Source organism: Silene latifolia, chromosome 2, assembly GCF_048544455.1.
Source record: "Silene latifolia isolate original U9 population chromosome 2, ASM4854445v1, whole genome shotgun sequence".
Taxonomy (NCBI): Eukaryota; Viridiplantae; Streptophyta; class Magnoliopsida; order Caryophyllales; family Caryophyllaceae; genus Silene; species Silene latifolia.
Window position 1 is genome coordinate 65,888,731 of NC_133527.1, and position 20,604 is coordinate 65,909,334.

General features: G+C 38.7%; 1 protein-coding gene across 1 annotated transcript; it reads right to left on the reverse strand.

Moving 5' to 3' along the window:
* Window positions 1–244: 244 nt before the first annotated feature.
* On the reverse strand, window positions 245–1,498 carry LOC141640898 (uncharacterized). Its single transcript, XM_074449577.1, has 2 exons — window positions 914–1,498; window positions 245–454 (listed from the first exon to the last, which is right to left on the reverse strand). Exons 1-2 carry the CDS (start codon window positions 1,496–1,498, stop codon window positions 245–247), a joined length of 795 nt encoding a protein of 264 aa, XP_074305678.1.
* Window positions 1,499–20,604: the final 19,106 nt, after the last annotated feature.

Genomic DNA, 20,604 nt, shown 5'->3' on the forward strand with positions numbered 1-20,604 from the left:
CTTGGATTAGGACAGCTCCTATCCCAACCCCACTGGCATCACACTCCACCTCAAATAGTTGTTCAAAATCAGGTAGCTTGAGAATGGGAGTCTCACACATTAATTTTTTGATCCTCTCAAAGGACTCGCTGAGCAGTTTCAGTCCATTGAAGTCTCCTTCCTCATACACTCAGTAATTGGTGCAACAATTGAGCTGAAATTCTTAATGAACCTTCTGTAGAAAGATGCCAGGCCATGGAACCCCTTACTTCGTGATTGTTTGTGGGACTGGCCAAGTTTGCATAGCCTGAATCTTCCCCTGATCAACTGAAATCCCTCTTCCTGATATAATATATCCCAGAAATGCTACCTCATTGACCATGAAGGTACATTTCTCAAGCTTCCCATACAACTTCTGTTCCTTGAGTATTTTAAAAATCACCTCCAAATGTAACACATGTTCGGATGGACTCTGCTGTAAATGAGTATGTCATCAAAGTACACTACAAAGAAACCTCCCAAGGCAGGGCCTTAGAACTTCAGTCATGAGCCTCATGAAGGTGCTTGGAGCATTAGACAAACCAAATGGCATGACAAGCCACTCATACAGGCCATGCTTGGTTTTGAAAGCCGTTTTCCATTCATCACCTTCTCTTATTCTCACCTGATGATACCCTTGCCTGAGATCTATTTTTGAAAATATCCGAGCCCCACTGAGCTCATCCAACATGTCATCTAGTCTTGGAATAGGGAATCAGACGCTTGACTGTGATGTTGTTTATAGCTCGCTATCGTACACATTCTCCAACTTCCATCCTTCTTGGGTACCATAAAGGCGTGTCTTGCACAGGGGCTCAATGATTCCCTTACAAATCCCTTTGTCATTAATTCTTCAATCTGGTGTTGTAGTTCCTTAGTTGTTGTGGGATCACACCCGTAAGCTGGTCCGTTGGGGAGCACGAGATCCAGGTACAAAGTCTATGTGATGCTCAATGCCTCTCAGGGGTGGTAATCCACTAGGCAACTCAGTTGGAAAAACCTCCTTGTACTTCTTAATTAGGGGTTGAACCTCTGCAGGTACATCTTTGTTCCATTCAGTGTTGGTTTCCCTTGATAGGAGAAACAACACAGGTTGTTCTTGCCTCAGCTCCTTGACCATAGCTGCCTCAGATAGAAATAGTACTCCATTAACCTCCTCAGGCATGTTAGGACTTCCATAACCCCTCTGGTTTGGTGGTAGGGGAGTCAGAGTGACTCTCTTTCCATTATGCTTGAAAACATAGACATTTTCCTTTCCCTGGTGAGTGGTATTCTTGTCAAACTCCCATGGTCTTCCTAACAGTAGATGGCAGGCATCCATAGGGACCACATCACACAACACTTCATCCTTGTACACCTTTCCAATTGAAAAGGGAACAATGCATTGCTTGTCAACTCTCACTTCAGATCCTTTGCTTAACCATCTCAGTTTGTATGGATTGGGGTGCTCCTGAGTAGGCAGGCTTAGCTTGCTAACCATGATGGTGGAAGCTACATTGGTACAGCTACCTCCATCAATGATCAAATTACACACTCTCCCTTGGACAAAGTGCACCTACTCCCGAATATCATGGATCTCGATCGCTTCTAGAGGAGCTGGTTGAGAGTGCATAACCCTCCATAGGACCAAATTGTGCCCTGTGTCGGGGTGAGCCACAACTTGTCCTTGATCGCTTCCCTCTCGCCCATCTCTGTTGGAACCAGTGTCTCTTCTTCCTCATACTCAACTAGACCTTCCCTTTCCCATTCTTCAATCTCCATAGCTGTGAGAGCTCTATTAGAAGGACAGTCCTTCTTAAAATGGCCAAAGCCCTGACATTGGAAGCACTTGATTTTATCCCTGGATAAAGGTGGGTTGGTTCTGGGGTACATGGGTGCCTTCCCCTTGTCTACTGTTGGTTGGTAGCTGGTTTAGGTACCTCGGTCATTTTGACACCGATAGGGTTTGAAAGTTGTTCTGGTGGGAAATTTGGGTGTTGCAGGCTTCACCTTCCCTAGCTTCTCAATTCTTAAGGCTAGGTTAATTGCCTCATCAAATGACCAGACTTGTTGCATTCTCAATTTGCCAGCTATCTTAGGGTCTAAACCCTCAATGAACCTAGCAATCTTTTGCTCAGGTTTTTCAGTGACCTCACATTGTAGGGTTAGTTGTTCAAAGCTCCTAAGGTAGGCCTCAACAGTTAATTGCTCTTGTTTCAACCGAGTCACTTAATAAAAATATCCTGAGTATAGTCTTTAGCTATGAATTTCTCCTTCAACTTCTTTCTTAACTTAAGCCAAGACCTAACTGGTTCCTTACCATCTCTAATCCTTTGGTGTTTCATATTCTCATACCAAAGAGATGCATAGCCCTTGAGTTTTAAAATAGCAACCTTAAAAGCTTTTCTGTCATCATAATTTTTAAACTCAAAGACTCTCTCAACAGATCTAAGCCAGTCTAACAAGTCCTCAGGATTTAAACTACCATGGAAATCAGGGATTTCTACCTTAACATCCTTATCTCTAGCCAAGTAGTTACCTTCTTCCATCATGGATTCTTCTGAATCTGAGTTGAGTTCCTCTTCATTATGATGGTGTGGTTGGCCTCTTCCTGCTCCAAGGATACCTCTACCCCTGCCTCTTCCTCTGTAGGGTGGTGGCCTTCCTCTTTCTGGAGTGGGAATGTTTGCCATCACAGTGTTCACAGCTTCCAGGGTCACATTAACCAGGTTGGTTAATTGATCCATCTTTGCTTCCATTCCTGCTAACCTCTCCTCACTCATTGGGTTATTTTTTGTAGTTTTGATGTAGCTGGGAAAAGAACTGACCTCTCTCACACTCAGGACTAACACAAGGTAGGATTGTGTTATGAACCTAAGCTCTGATAACCAGAATTTGCAGTGTAAACTATGGGAACAAGCACAAATGGGATAAATCCTGAAACAGGCAAAGGAGTAATTTTCAGGGAATGCAATAAACTTGGGGATTTTTATAAAAATAGTAAATGACCCTGAAAAATCATGAAACTTGGTGATAATTTGGTTAAGGGAGTAAACTAAAACTGTGCCAATTCTCAGGATTTTACACACACTCCAAGTATTTTTAATAAATAGAAAACCAGATCAAATAAGAGAAATCTCGACGCTTTCTGGTAAGACTCCTGTGACTGTTTTTGTGATAATTTTGGTAAATAAAAATGGGATATAATTAACAAATTAACTCCCAAGCAAGCACAGGAAATCAATTTGATAATTTAGGAAGACTAAGATTGAATTGTTCAAGCAAGCACGAAATCAATTCAAGCTTAACCGCACAATGCACTTAAAATAGCTCAAGCAAGCACGGACTATTCCAAGTAGCACCACAGATCCTTAATCACCTTCTAAGCAAGCACAAGAAGATATTAAGTCTGACTTATAACTAAGACTCAAAGAAAGTTAAAAGATTTGCAAATTTTTGAGAGAAATCTCAAGGTTTTCATTAATCAAAGTCGACTACAACAGATCGAGAAAGGGTCCTTATATAGGCCTTTCTGTGCAATGTTCAAGACATGATAAACCCTAGACAACTCCATCTAAGGGCCAGGATTAAACTTAGGAAGCGAACAAGAGTAGTGGACTTATTTTACAACGGATACAAAGGAAATTAAGGCAAACCGAACAAGAACAAAAGAGCTGCAGTTGATAGTGACATGTTGTCTGTTCTTTGAAAACTTTGGTTGGTTGTTGTGGGTCAAATGGCTTTGGTGCAGGCATCTTATATGGCTCAAAGCTCTATAAAATGAGTGCTGAATAGGCCAAGTTCTTCTTTGTTGAGAGTTTTCCCTTGTTTGGCCAAAAATGGCAACTTTACTTTATCTGTTTTACCTCCCTGCAACTTATCTTTTCAGTCTGATTTTTGGTACGATGCTTTAGGAATTTGGCCTGGCTCCTTAGGATTAATTTGTGACTAGTTGAACAAGGATTCAGCTGGCCAGGGTGGCTGCTGGTGGCTAGCCTGGCTGCTGTTCTTGTGACCTGGTGAAGTTGGACTGGTAGTTGAGGTTGCCTGAGTGGTGTTACTGGCTTGACTTGTGCCTGTCATAAAAAGGGTGTTGGCCTGGTTATCAGCTTCCGCTGCAGTTGTGTGAACTATTTGTCCTTGTCATGGAGACTTGTTGTTCTAGCCATTTCTCCATGTTCATTAGTCCTTGTGACTCATTGTGTAAAACATTTGTCCTTGTTCTTAGTCCTTGACACTTGTTGTGTGAACCATTTGTGCTTGTTAATTACTCCTAGTGACTCGTTGTGTGATCTATTTGTCCTTGTCATGGTGACTTGTTGTTCTAACCATTTGTTCTTGTTCATTAGTCATTATGACTCGTTGTGAAAAACATTTGTCCTTGTTCTTAGTCCTTAAGACTTGTTGTGTAAACCATTTGTCCTTGTTCATTATTCTTTATGACACGTTGTGTGAATAATTTTGTCCTTGTCATTGTGACTTGTTGTGCTAACCATTTATCCTTGTTCATTAGTCATTGTGATCGTTGTGTGAACCATTTGTCCTTGTTCATTAATCCTTGTGACTCGTTGTGTGAACCATTTGTCCTTGTTCATTATCCCTTGTGACTCGTTGTGTGAACCATTTGTCCTTGTTCTTTAGTCCTTGTGATTCGTTGTGTGAAGTATTGTTGCTTGTTAATTAGTCCTTGTGACTCGTTGTGTGAACCATTTATCCTTGTCATGCTGACTTGTTGTTCTAACCATTTATCCTTGTTCATTAGTCCTTGTGACTCGTTGTGTGAACCATTTGTCCGTTTTCATTAGTCCTTGTGACTCGTTGTGTAAACCATTTGTCCCTTGTTCATTAGTCCTTGTGACTCGATGTGTGAACCATTTGTCCATGTTCTTTAGTCCTTGTGACTCGTTGTGTGAACCATTTGTGCTTGTTAATTAGTCCTTGTGATTCGTTGTGTGAACTATTTGTCCTTGTCATGGAGACTTGTTGTTCTAACCATTTCTACATGTTCATTAGTCCTCGTGACTCATTGTGTAAAACATTTGACCTTGTTCTTAGTCCTTGTGACTTGTCGTGTAAACAATTTGTGCTTGTTCATTAGTCCTTGTGACTCGTTGTGTGAACCGTTTGTCCTTGTTCTTTAGTCCTTAGGACTCGTTGTGTGAACCATTTGTGCTAGTTAATTACTCCTAGTGACTCGTTGTGTGATCCATTTGTCCTTGTTCATTAGTCCTTGTGACTCGTTGTGTGTACCATTTGTCTATGTTCTTTAGTCCTTGTGACTCGTTGTGTGAACCATTTGTGCTTGTTAATTAGTCCTTGTGATTCGTTGTGTGAACTATTTGTCCTTGTCATGGTGACTTGTTGTTCTAACCATTTGTCTACGTTCATTAGTCCTTGTGACTCGTTGTGTAAAACATTTGTCCTTGTTCTTAGTTCTTGTGACTTGTTGTGTAAACCATTTGTCCTTGTTAATTAGTCCTTGTGACTCGTTGTGTGAACCGTTTGTCCTTATTCATTATCCCTTGTGAATCAAAGTGTGAACCATTTGTCCCTGTTCTTTAGTCCTTAGGACTTGTTGTGTGTACCATTTGTCCTTGTTCTTAGTCCTTAAGACTTGTTGTGTAAACCATTTGTCCTTGTTCATTAGTCCTTGTGACCTGTTGTGTGAATAATTTTTTCCTTGTCATTGTGACTTGTTGTGCTAACCATTTATCCTTGTTCATTAGTCATTGTGACTCGTTGTGTGAACCATTTGTCCTTGTTCATTAATCTTGTGACTCGTTGTGTGAACCATTTATCCTTGTTCATTTATCCTAGTGACTCGTTGTGTGAACCATTTGTCCTTGTTCATTATCCCTTGTGACTCATTGCGTGAACCATTTTTCTATGTTCTTTAGTCCTTAGGACTCGTTGTGTGAACCATTTGTGCTTGTTAATTACTCCTAGTGACTCGTTATGTGATCCATTTGTCCTTGTCATGGTGACTTGTTGTTCTAACCATTTGTCCTTGTTCATTAGTCTTTATGACTCGTTGTGTAAAACATTTGTCCTTGTTCTTAGTCCTTAAGACTTGTTGTGTAAACCATTTGTCCTTGTGACCTGTTGTGTGAATAATTTGTCCTTGTCATTGTGACTTGTTGTGCTAACCATTTATCCTTGTTCATTAGTCATTGTGACTCGTTGTGTGAACCATTTGTCCTTGTTCATTAGTCTTTGTGACACGTTGTGTGAATAATTTTGTCCTTGTCATTGTGACTTGTTGTGCTAACCATTTATCCTTGTTCATTAGTCATTGTGACTAACTGTGTGAACCATTAGTCCTTGTTAATTAATCCTTGTGACTCGTTGTGTGAACCATTTGTTCTTGTTCATTATCCCTTGTGACTTATTGTGTGAACCATTTGTCCTTGTTCTTTAGTCCTTGTGACTCGTTTTGTGAACCATTTGCGCTTGTTAATTAGTCCTTGTGACTCGTTATGTGATCCATTTGTATTTGTCATGGTGACTTGTTGTTCTAACAATTTGTCCTTGTTCATTAGTCCTTGTGACTCGTTGTGTATACCATTTGTCTATGTTCTTTAGTCCTTGTGAATCGTTGTGTGAACCATTTGTGCTTGTTAATTAGTCCTTGTGATTCGTTGTGTGAACTATTTATCCTTGTCATGGTGACTTGTTGTTCTAACCATTTGTCTATGTTCATTAGTCCTTGTGACTCGTTGTGTAAAACATTTGTCCTTGTTCTTAGTTCTTGTGACTTGTTGTGTAAACCATTTGTCCTTGTTCATTAGTCCTTGTGACTCGTTGTGTGAACCGTTTGGTTCATTATCCCTTGTGAATCAAAGTATGAATCATTTGTCCTTGTTCTTTAGTCCTTAGGACTTGTTGTGTGAAACATTTGTGCTTGTTAATTACTCCTAGTGACTTGTTGTGTGATCCATTTGTCCTTGTCATGGTGACTTGTTGTTCTAACCATTTGTCCTTGTTCATTAGTCTTTATGACTCGTTGTGTAAAACATTTGTCCTTGTTCTTAGTCCTTAACACTTGTTGTGTAAACCATTTGTCCTTGTTCATTAGTCCTTGTGACACGCTGTGTGAATAATTTTGTCCTTGTCATTGTGACTTGTTGTGCTAACCATTTATCCTTGTTCATTAGTCATTGTGGCTCGTTGTGTGAACCATTTGTCCTTGTTCATTAATCCTTGTGACTCGTTGTGTGAACCATTTGTCCATGTTCATTATCCCTTGTGACTCATTGTGTGAACCATTTGTCCTTGTTCTTTAGTCCTTAGGGCTCGTTGTGAACCATTTGTGCTTGTTAATTACTCCTAGTGACTCGTTGTGTGATCCATTTGTCCTTGTCATGGTGACTTGTTGTTCTAACCATTTGTCCTTTTTCATTAGTCCTTTTGACTCGTTGTGTGTACCATTTGTCCATGTTCTTTAGTCCTTGTGACTCGTTGTATGAACCATTTGTGCTTGTTAATTAGTCCTTGTGATTCGTTGTGTGAACTATTTGTCCTTGTCATGGAGACTTGTTGTTCTAGCCATTTCTCCATGTTCATTAGTCCTTGTGACTCGTTGTGTAAAACATTTGTCCTTGTTCTTAGTCCTTGAGACTTGTTGTGTGAACCATTTGTGCTTGTTAATTACTCCTAGTGACTCGTTGTGTGATCTATTTGTCCTTGTCATGGTGACTTGTTGTTCTAACCATTTGTTCTTGTTCATTAGTCTTTATGACTCGTTGTGAAAAACATTTGTCCTTGTTCTTAGTCCTTAAGACTTGTTGTGTAAACCATTTGTCCTTGTTCATTAGTCTTTGTGACACGTTGTGTGAATAATTTTGTCCTTGTCATTGTGACTTGTTGTGCTAACCATTTATCCTTGTTCATTAGTCATTGTGATCGTTGTGTGAACCATTTGTCCTTGTTCATTAATCCTTGTGACTCGTTGTGTGAACCATTTGTCCTTGTTCATTATCCCTTGTGACTCGTTGTGTGAACCATTTGTCCTTGTTCTTTAGTCCTTGTGACTCGTTGTGTGAAGTATTGTTGCTTGTTAATTAGTCCTTGTGACTCGTTGTGTGAACCATTTATCCTTGTCATGCTGACTTGTTGTTCTAACCATTTATCCTTGTTCATTAGTCCTTGTGACTCGTTGTGTGAACCATTTGTCCTTTTTCATTAGTCCTTGTGACTCGTTGTGTAAACCATTTGTCCCTTGTTCATTAGTCCTTGTGACTCGATGTGTGAACCATTTGTGCTTGTTAATTAGTCCTTGTGATTCGTTGTGTGAACTATTTGTCCTTGTCATGGAGACTTGTTGTTCTAACCATTTCTACATGTTCATTAGTCCTCGTGACTCATTGTGTAAAACATTTGACCTTGTTCTTAGTCCTTGTGACTTGTTGTGTAAACAATTTGTGCTTGTTCATTAGTCCTTGTGCTCGTTGTGTGAACCGTTTGTCCTTGTTCTTTAGTCTTTAGGACTCGTTGTGTGAACCATTTTTGCTAGTTAATTACTCCTAGTGACTCGTTGTGTGATCCATTTGTCCTTGTTCATTATTCCTTGTGACTCGTTGTGTGTACCATTTGTCTATGTTCTTTAGTCCTTGTGACTCGTTGTGTGAACCATTTGTGCTTGTTAATTAGTCCTTGTGATTCGTTGTGTGAACTATTTGTCCTTGTCATGGTGACTTGTTGTTCTAACCATTTGTCTACGTTCATTAGTCCTTGTGACTCGTTGTGTAAAACATTTGTCCTTGTTCTTAGTTCTTGTGACTTGTTGTGTAAACCATTTGTCCTTGTTAATTAGTCCTTGTGACTCGTTGTGTGAACCGTTTGTCCTTATTCATTATCCCTTGTGAATCAAAGTGTGAACCATTTGTCCTTGTTCTTTAGTCCATAGGACTTGTTGTGTGAACCATTTGTGCTTGTTACTTACTCCTAGTGACTCGTTATGTGATCCATTTGTCCTTGTCATGGTGACTTGTTGTTCTAACCATTTGTCCTTGTTCATTAGTCTTTATGACTCGTTGTGTAAAACATTTGTCCTTGTTCTTAGTCCTTAAGACTTGTTGTGTAAACCATTTGTCCTTGTTCATTAGTCCTTGTGACCTGTTGTGTGAATAATTTTGTCCTTGTCATTGTGACTTGTTGTGCTAACCATTTATCCTTGTTCATTAGTCATTGTGACTCGTTGTGTGAACCATTTGTCCTTGTTCATTAATCTTGTGACTCGTTGTGTGAACCATTTATCCTTGTTAATTACTCCTAGTGACTCGTTGTGTGATCCATTTGTCCTTGTTAAGGTGACTTGTTGTTCTAACCATTTGTCCTTGTTCATTAGTCCTTGTGACTCGTGTGTACCATTTGTCCATGTTCTTTAGTCCTTGTGACTCATTGTGTGAACCATTTGTGCTCGTTAATTAGTCCTTGTGATTCGTTGTGTGAACCATTTCTCCATGTTCATTAGTCCTTGTGACTCGTTGTGTAAAACATTTGTCCTTGTTCTTAGTCCGTGAGACTTGTTGTGTGAACCATTTGTGCTTGTTAATTACTCCTAGTGACTCGTTGTGTGATCTATTTGTCCTTGCCATGGTGACTTGTTGTTCTAACCATTTGTCCTAGTTCATTAGTCTTTATGACTCGTTGTGAAAAACATTTGTCCTTGTTCTTAGTCCTTAAGACTTGTTGTGTAAACCATTTGTCCTTGTTCATTAGTCTTTGTGACACGTTGTGTGAATAATTTTGTCCTTGTCATTGTGACTTGTTGTGCTAACCATTTATCCTTGTTCATTAGTCATTGTGGCTCGTTGTGTGAACCATTTGTCCTTGTTCATTAATCCTTGTGACTCGTTGTGTGAACCATTTGTCCTTGTTCATTATCCCTTGTGACTCATTGTGTGAACCATGTGTCCTTGTTCTTTAGTCCTTAGGGCTCGTTGTGAACCATTTGTGCTTGTTAATTACTCCTAGTGACTCGTTGTGTGATCCATTTGTCCTTGTCATGGTGACTTGTTGTTCTAACCATTTGTCCTTTTTCATTAGTCCTATTGACTCGTTGTGTGTACCATTTGTCCATGTTCTTTAGTCCTTGTGACTCGTTGTGTGAACCATTTGTGCTTTTTAATTAGTCCTTGTGATTCGTTGTGTGAACTATTTGTCCTTGTCATGGAGACTTGTTGTTCTAGCCATTTCTCCATGTTCATTAGTCCTTGTGACTCGTTGTGTAAACCATTTGTCCCTTGTTCATTTGTCCTTGTTAATTAATCCTTGTGACTCGCTGTGTGAACCATTTGTTCTTGTTCATTATCCCTTGTGACTTGTTGTGTGAACCATTTGTCCTTGTTCTTTAGTCCTTGTGACTCGTTTTGTGAACCATTTGCGCTTGTTAATTAGTCCTTGTGACTCGTTATGTGATCCATTTGTATTTGTCATGGTGACTTGTTGTTCTAACAATTTGTCCTTGTTCATTAGTCCTTGTGACTCGTTGTGTGAACCGTTTGTCCTTGTTCATTATCCCTTGTGAATCAAAGTGTGAACCATTTGTCCTTGTTCTTTAGTCCTTAGGACTTGTTGTGTGAACCATTTGTGCTTGTTAATTACTCCTAGTGACTCGTTGTGTGATCCATTTGTCCTTGTCATGGTGACTTGTTGTTCTAACCATTTGTCCTTGTTCATTAGTCTTTATGACTCGTTGTGTAAAACATTTGTCCTTTTTCTTAGTCCTTAAGACTTGTTGTGTAAACCATTTGTCCTTGTTCATTAGTCCTTGTGACACGTTGTGTGAATAATTTTGTCCTTGTCATTGTGACTTGTTGTGCTAACCATTTATCCTTGTTCATTAGTCATTGGGACTCGTTGTGTGAACCATTTGTCCTTGTTCATTAATCCTTGTGACTCGTTGTGTGAACCATTTGTCCTTGTTCATTATCCCTTGTGACTCATTGTGTGAACCATTTGTCCTTGTTCTTTAGTCCTTAGGGCTCGTTGTGAACCATTTGTGCTTGTTAATTACTCCTAGTGACTCGTTGTGTGATCCATTTGTCCTTGTCATGGTGACTTTTTGTTCAAACCATTTGTCCTTTTTCATTAGTCCTTTTGACTCGTTGTGTGTACCATTTGTCCATGTTCTTTAGTCCTTGTGACTCATTGTGTGAACCATTTGTGCTTGTTAATTAGTCCTTGTGATTCGTTGTGTGAACTATTTGTCCTTGTCATGGAGACTTGTTGTTCTAGCCATTTCTCCATGTTCATTAGTCCTTGTGACTCGTTGTGTAAAACATTTGTCCTTGTTCTTAGTCCTTGAGACTTGTTGTGTGAACCATTTGTGCTTGTTAATTACTCCTAGTGACTCGTTGTGTGATCTATTTGTCCTTGTCATGGTGACTTGTTGTTCTAACCATTTGTTCTTGTTCATTAGTCTTTATGACTCGTTGTGAAAAACATTTGTCCTTGTTCTTAGTCCTTAAGACTTGTTGTGTAAACCATTTGTCCTTGTTCATTAGTCTTTGTGACACGTTGTGTGAATAATTTTGTCCTTGTCATTGTGACTTGTTGTGCTAACCATTTATCCTTGTTCATTAGTCATTGTGATCGTTGTGTGAACCATTTGTCCTTGTTCATTAATCCTTGTGACTCGTTGTGTGAACCATTTGTCCTTGTTCATTATCCCTTGTGACTCGTTGTGTGAACCATTTGTCCTTGTTCTTTAGTCCTTGTGACTCGTTGTGTGAAGTATTGTTGCTTGTTAATTAGTCCTTGTGACTCGTTGTGTGAACCATTTATCCTTGTCATGCTGACTTGTTGTTCTAACCATTTATCCTTGTTCATTAGTCCTTGTGACTCGGTGTGTGAACCATTTGTCCTTTTTCATTAGTCCTTGTGACTCGTTGTGTAAACCATTTGTCCCTTGTTCATTAGTCCTTGTGACTCGATGTGTGAACCATTTGTGCTTGTTAATTAGTCCTTGTGATTCGTTGTGTGAACTATTTGTCCTTGTCATGGAGACTTGTTGTTCTAACCATTTCTACATGTTCATTAGTCCTCGTGACTCATTGTGTAAAACATTTGACCTTGTTCTTAGTCCTTGTGACTTGTTGTGTAAACAATTTGTGCTTGTTCATTAGTCCTTGTGACTCGTGTGAACCGTTTGTCCTTGTTCTTTAGTCCTTAGGACTCGTTGTGTGAACCATTTGTGCTAGTTAATTACTCCTAGTGACTCGTTGTGTGTGTTGGGAAATGTGTCCTCAACAATAGTGCGATCACATGATTTAAGTATCATTATTAAATCTCATTTTAAGAATACAATTGGGAAGTAATATTGTTACTGTCAACTGGTCAACATATATCGGTAATGATTGGCTGACTAGAGTTTGACATTACTGTCGTGTGACGGTGGTGATCAGTTGACCCCCTAGGTCATACCTATAGGGCAATACTCTTAATTGATCATTTAATTAATCGTATAGTGTTACGAGTTAATTAAATTACTTGAAAAATTGACGGACGATTTTGGAAGTAAAATTTACGTATCATATTGAAATGAGATTAAATGAGATACGGTCTGAGTAATCGAATTGTTTCATTACTCGGATGAAATTATTGTTTAAAGAAACAATCAAAGTTGAATGAATTTTTGTAAATACGATTTATAAATTGGTAAAAATTTTGGCACAAGTAATTATGAAATTACTAAGTCGATTTTTGTATGTGACGTATTTTTATTAATACGTTGATTTTTAATATGTTAAAAATACATAACAAATTTATGTGACATGTGACATGTGACATATTGACAATTGACAAAAATAATATGGATCCCATATTATCATTTGTGCCGAAAATAGGAGGAGGTTTAAACAAATATTGTGGTTGTTTAATTAGTGGTGAACATAATGATGATTAACCTAATTCTAGCCATGCACCCTACACTTTCTTGTGAAGAACAAATTGTGCATGCATTGGCCTTAACCTCTCCTCCTACCCGGTTCTACCTAGAGAAGAACAAGGAGTTCTTTTGCTTATTTTAATTATTATTCACAATATGTATTGTAGTGTAATAATTTTATTCATTCACTTTTCATAATATAATTTTTAGAGAGATAAAAATTACCTTCCTTCTCACTTCCTCTCCTACCCGGTTTTAGGAGCATAACCAAAGATTTTTGGTTCAATTTTTCACTAAGATTAATATTATACTAGCTCTAATAATATTAATTAGTTTAAGAGAAAGCCTTGGGTATAAAGCATAGGGAGAGATCTTACTCTTAGATCTTTGTTCTTCCATTGGAATAAGCTCAAGAACAAAAGAGAAAGGTGATCTCTTTTGTGCCCTAATAGCCGAAATACTTCAATGTAAGGAGATTATTTCTCTTCTCTTTTATTAATGTTTGCATGCATAAGATCCGTTTTAATTTATGACAAATTATTTAGACATATATGAGTATGTTAAATATGTATATGAATATACATTTCTTTCAATCGGTATCAAGAGCCACGGTTGTTTGCATGCAAATTGGTTAAAAGTTTTTCCGAGTTATATGAATAACAAAATAAAACTTGTAAAATTTGTGTTATTATGATATATCACGAAATAATTACATGCATGTTAATATTTCTGGTCCTAAAGTGTTTTAGGATATTTTGGTTAATTTTTCGGATTTTTATTTGAAACAAATCAAACCGAGAAAGGCCACATTTCACCCGGTTTTGGACCTTGCACTAGATTGAGGTCTAACATGAATTCCGTCTAAGAAGTCGTGCCATTTTCCAGCATGGGATTAATCTTTGGTGAGTTTGGGACGTTTTTGTGTAGGAACTTATATCCCAAAGCCGTGCCTATCATAGAGTTTGCCAAGCTTTTTGAACCGCGCGCAATCAGGACCATGGCTGGAACAAGCTTAGTTTTTTGTGCATTATGTCGCTATCAACCTTCCTCTTTTGAACCAACAAAGCTCAAGGGACTTTATGGCTGCAACAAGGACTCTTACACGGTTCCTCAAGCCCCATTTCAGTCCATATAATCATAAATAAGAAGTTGAGCTACAAACAAGGAAGTTTGGACTATTAGTTTACTTTCTTTGCTTTATGTCCTTTTCATTTCAGATTTGTCATAGTCCTTGGCTGCCGTTTTTCTTGGTCTTTAGCTGCTATTTTTGTGGCCCTTAGATGTAACTAGTAATCAAGGGTCAAGATTGTAAGCCTTGGTCTATATAAACCAAGCTAAACACTTGAGAACTTCAGATTTGAATGAACATAAATACAAGTGAAAACCTAGTTTTTCCTCTTAAATTCTTTGCTTTGTGCTAGAAGATCCTCCTATGCTTAGTGCTAGGGGTTGAGTGAGTTCTTTGCTAGGTGCTTGAACAAGCTCTTAGTCTTAAACCTTGGCTTTGTGCTTGGTTTATTTCATATCCAATTCACTCGATCCTTAGCATTTTGAGTCACGGTTTTAACTTGTTTTTCTGTCCATTTTCGTGTTCTTAGAGTTTTATTCCAAATTGGTTATCAGAGCTTTGGTTAACAACAAAAATCCTTTCTTTGTGAGTTCATTATACCCTAACTACATTAAAAACACAAAAAACAACCATGAGTGAAGAAAGGATTGCTGGAATTGAAACACAAGTTACTCAACTTTCTGAAAAATGTGATTTGTTGCTAGAATCTCTCAATGTCATCATGGCTAATATTCCAACACCACCACCAAGAGGAGGACGACCACCTAGAGGCAGGGGTAGAGGGCGTGGCCTCATGGGGAGAGGGCGAGCTCATGGTGGCCATGAGGAAGAGGAGCATTCTGATTCGGAGGAGTCCATGGCCGAGACCTTTCATGGAGAGCCCAACAAAGACTTAAAGGTAGAAATTCCTGATTTTCATGGTAGTTTAAACCCCGAGGATTTGTTAGATTGGTTTAGGACCATTGAAAGAGTCTTTGAGTTTAAAGGTTATTCTGATGGCAAAGCTTTTAAAGTTGCAATCTTGAAACTCAAAGGCTATGCCTCCCTTTGGTATGAGAACTTAAAAATCAGAGAAGAAGGGATGGTAAGGAACCTATTAAGTCTTGGTTAAAACTGAAAAAGAAGCTTAATGAGAAGTTTATACCTAAAGAGTACACTCAAGACATTTTCATTAAGCTTACACAACTTAAACAAGACCAACAACCACTTGAGTCATATCTTAGAGACTTTGAACAACTTACCTTGCAATGTGAACTTAATGAGAAGCCCGAACAGAAAATTGCTAGATTTGTTGAAGGGTTAGATACTAAGATTGCTCATAGGGTTAGAATGCAACAAGTATGGTCCTTTGATGAAGCCGTTAATTTGGCTTTAAGGGTTGAGAAAATGGGTAAAGGGAAGGCTACAACCACCAAGCCAACCACCAAAACCGCCACCTTTAGACCCCCAACCAGTTTCAAAATTAATGAACCACCCTCTCAAAACAAAACCACCATACTTGACAAAGGAAAAGCAGCCAAACCTCACAAAAAAAGACCATGCCTCTCAAAAAATGTTACCAATGCCAAGGTTATGGTCACTTTGCCAAAGAATGCCCAACCAAGAGAGCCCTTAGTAGCTTTGAAGTGGTTCATTGGGGAGATGATGAGATTCTTGTGTGTGATGAGGAAATGGAGGGAACGGACCATGAAGAGGATGATGTGGTTATGCCGAATGCGGGTCTTAGCTTGGTTACTTGGAGAGTGATGCACACCCAACCCCAACCCTTGGAAATGGACCAAAGACAACAAATCTTTAGGTCTAGGTGCACCATTAAGGGAAGAGTTTGCAATCTTATCATTGATGGAGGGAGTTGTACCAATGTAGCCTCTAATACTCTCATTGAAAAGCTATCTTTACCCACACAAGACCACCCTAGTCCTTATAAATTAAGGTGGCTTAACAAGGGGGCAGAAGTTAGAGTGGATAAGCAATGCCTTGTAACCTTCTCCATTGGCAAGAACTATTCGGATGAGGCCCTTTGTGATGTTCTACCTATGGATGCTTGTCATCTTCTTCTTGGGAGACCTTGGGAGTTTGATAGGGATTCGGTACACCATGGGAGAGACAACACTTACACCTTCAAGTTTGGCTCAAGAAAGGTCATTCTAACACCACTTCCACCCGTCCTTAAGCATACTACACCACCATCCATGCTTGAACCTTCAAAAGAGGTATTATTGATCAATGAGGCCGAGATGCTCCAAGAGTTAAAGGGTGATGAAGATGTCTATGCTCTTATTGCAAAAGATGTGGTCTTTGGGCAGAATGTTTCACTTCCTAAGGAGGTCCAAGAGCTCCTCCAATCCTATGAAGATGTGTTCCCAAATGAGCTCCCAAGTGGCTTGCCTCCTCTTAGGGGCATTGAGCATCAAATTGATTTCATTCCGGGAGCTACATTACCAAACAAGGCTGCCTATAGAAGTGATCCTAAGGCTACTCAAGAATTACAACAACAAATTGGAGAACTTGTAAGCAAAGGCTTTGTGAGAGAATCCCTTAGTCCGTGTGCTGTCCCGGCCCTATTAGTGCCAAAGAAAGATGGGTCTTGGAGGATGTGTACGGATAGTAGAGCTATCAACAACATTACCATCAAGTATAGGTTTCCCATACCTAGGCTTGATGACATTTTGGATGAGCTTAGTGGAGCTCAATTGTTTTCAAAGATTGATTTAAGGCAAGGCTATCACCAAGTAAGAATCAAAGAAGGAGATGAGTGGAAAACCGCATTCAAAACAAAGCATGGGTTGTATGAATGGCTTGTCATGCCATTTGGTCTTTCTAATGCACCAAGTACCTTCATGAGGCTCATGACCGAGGTACTTAGACCTTATTTGGGCAGATTTGTGGTTGTTTACTTTGATGATATCTTGGTTTATAGTCCTTCCAAGGAAGAGCACCTCAAGCATTTGCAAGTGTTGTTTGAAACTCTTAGGGAACACAAGTTGTATGGCAAGCTAGAGAAGTGTTCTTTTATGCAAAGTGAAGTCCAATTCTTGGGCTTTATCATTTCTGACCGTGGCATATTGGTTGATCAAGAGAAGGTTAAGGCAATCAAATCATGGCCTATACCTAAGAATATCACGGATGTAAGGAGTTTCCATGGGTTGGCGTCATTCTATAGGAGGTTCATCAAAGATTTTAGCACACTTATGGCTCCTATAACCGAATGTATGAAGAAAGGGGAGTTCAAATGGGGAGACAAGGCTGAATCATCCTTCAATATCATCAAGGAGAAGCTTTGTGAGTCTCCTATTCTTACTTTGCCAAATTTCAATAAGTTATTTGAAGTTGAGTGTGATGCTAGTGGCATTGGCATTGGGGCTGTCCTTGTTCAAGAGCACAAGCCAATTGCTTACTTTAGTGAGAAATTGAGTGGTGCCAAGCTCAATTACTCAACTTATGATAAGGAGTTCTATGCTATTGTTCGAGCCTTAAACCATTGGAGTCACTACTTGAAACCACGACCATTCGTCCTACATTCTGATCATGAGGCTCTCAAATACATTAATGGTCAACACAAGCTCAATCATAGGCATGCTAAATGGGTGGAGTTCTTACAATCCTTCAACTTCTCAAGCAAGTACATAGAGGGGAAAGATAACATAGTGGCTGATGCATTGTCAAGGAGGTTCATTATGTTGAGTTTTATGGAGCAAAGAGTCCTTGGGTTTGAGTACATGAAAGAATTATATGTGGAAGATCCGGATTTTAAGGGAGAATGGGAGCTTCTTCAATCTGGCCAAATCAAGCTCAAGAGCAAATACTTGGTTCAAAATGGGTTCTTATTCTTTGGGAACAAGTTGTGTGTGCCTAGGGGACCTTATAGAAACTTATTGATAAGGGAAGTTCACTCCAATGGTCTTGCCGGGCACTTTGGCATTCAAAAGACCTATGACATACTCCAAGAGCAATTCTATTGGCCTAAGATGCTTGGGGATGTCCAAGATGTGATCAAGAGGTGTGCTCCTTGTCAACAATCAAAGTCCTATTTCCAAACAGGCCCCTACACTCCTTTGCCGGTTCCAAATCAGCCATGGGAAGACATAAGCATGGATTTCATTGTTGCTTTACCAAGAACTCAAAGAGGGAAGGATTCAATCATGGTGGTTGTGGATAGATTCAGCAAAATGGCTCATTTCATTGCTTGCAAGAAAACCGAAGATGCAACTAGTGTGGCCGAGCTCTATTTCAAAGAAGTGGTCAAGCTACATGGTATTCCTAAGTCCATTGTCTCGGATAGGGATTCCAAGTTCATGAGTCATTTTTGGAGAACCTTATGGAAGCTACTCAAAACAAGGCTCTTGTTTAGCACCTCCCATCACCCCCAAACTGATGGGCAAACGGAAGTTACCAACAAGACCTTGGGGAGGATCCTTAGGTGCACGGTTGCAAGATCATTGAAAGATTGGGACCTCAAACTAGCTCAAGCCGAGTTTGCCTTCAACCGAGCCCCTTCCACAACCACGGGCAAGTCTCCATTTGAGGTGGTCTATGGCGTGAATCCTATGATGCCTACTGATTTGGCACCCATCAAAAGAAATACCATTGATTATGATGCTAAGAAAAGGGTTGAACAAATGCTCCATGTCCATGAACAAGTCAAGAAGCAAATTGAGAAGGCTAATGAGGCTCACAAGGCCAAATCCAAGGGTGTTAAGGGAACCAAAAGCTTTGAACCCGGAGATCTTGTTTGGATACACTTGAGGAAGGAAAGATTTCCAGAAAAGAGGAAGAATAAGCTCATGCCTAGAGCTGATGGTCCATTCGAAGTACTTGAGAAGTTCGGGTCCAATGCATACAAGATAAACCTTCCCGGAGAATATGGAGTCCATGGAACTTTCAATGTTGGGGATTTAAGTCCTTATTATGAAGAAATTGAGGAGGATAAGCTCGAGGATTTGAGGGCAAATCCTTTTCAAGAAGGGGAGATTGAAACAAATCAAACCGAGAAAGGCCACATTTCACCCGGTTTTGGACCTTGCACTAGATTGAGGTCTAACATGAATTCCGTCTAAGAAGTCGTGCCATTTTCCAGCATGGGATTAATCTTTGGTGAGTTTGGGACGTTTTTGTGTAGGAACTTATATCCCAAAGCCGTGCCTATCATAGAGTTTGCCAAGCTTTTTGAACCGCGCGCAATCAGGACCATGGCTGGAACAAGCTTAGTTTTTTGTGCATTATGTCGCTATCAACCTTCCTCTTTTGAACCAACAAAGCTCAAGGGACTTTATGGCTGCAACAAGGACTCTTACACGGTTCCTCAAGCCCCATTTCAGTCCATATAATCATAAATAAGAAGTTGAGCTACAAACAAGGAAGTTTGGACTATTAGTTTACTTTCTTTGCTTTATGTCCTTTTCATTTCAGATTTGTCATAGTCCTTGGCTGCCGTTTTTCTTGGTCTTTAGCTGCTATTTTTGTGGCCCTTAGATGTAACTAGTAATCAAGGGTCAAGATTGTAAGCCTTGGTCTATATAAACCAAGCTAAACACTTGAGAACTTCAGATTTGAATGAACATAAATACAAGTGAAAACCTAGTTTTTCCTCTTAAATTCTTTGCTTTGTGCTAGAAGATCCTCCTATGCTTAGTGCTAGGGGTTGAGTGAGTTCTTTGCTAGGTGCTTGAACAAGCTCTTAGTCTTAAACCTTGGCTTTGTGCTTGGTTTATTTCATATCCAATTCACTCGATCCTTAGCATTTTGAGTCACGGTTTTAACTTGTTTTTCTGTCCATTTTCGTGTTCTTAGAGTTTTATTCCATTATTGTTCATATTTAATAATAATGACATTTAAATGTGATTTTATGAGTAAAAATGTCATTTTTGGTCGAAAATTAGCTATACTTCGAATTTTCACTTGGTTTTTGGATATGTTGTTACATATATTATTTTGAGATAACCTGTAAAGTTTCATAATTTTTGCACTTGTTATGCTCGAAAAATGAATTTTTCATTATTAAATTCGGATTTAAGAGAAAAATAGGTTAATATGAGTTAAATTTCGAATCTGGTCATAGAAAATTTATATGTTGTCACATGCAATTTTACAAGATGTGTGTAAAATAATTGGCTATAAAGAAGTCTTTTAGCATGATTTATGAATTTTTGAAGAAAAATGACATAAATAGTGACTTTATTAGTGAAAATTAATAAAATATAATCTATAACTTAGGAAAAACGTCTAATGTTGCATTTTATTATATTTTTCAGATCTAAAATTGAAAAGTTAATGAAAATAATTTTTCCATGTTTTTATGATTATTTTATTAAATATCGATAAACCGCAACATTGTTTTTCCGAAAAATTTCAAATTTTTAACCTAAGATTTTGAACATTATGAGTGTCATGGAATTTTTCCAGAATGTTCATGAATTTAAATTTCAAATTTTGAATTTATTTGAAATTTTTGGATTTATTTGAAGTTTAATGGCTTATTTTTGTAATTTTTGGTCCATTTATGAACAATTTTATAAATAAAGGTTAATTATGGTCAAATTATTAGTGAAGACTATATTTTGAGTCCTAAGAGGTTAGGGTAATTAACTTATGCATAAATATGAGTTTATGTATTTTTGTGATTATAAAATGTTGAAATCACGCAAAACCG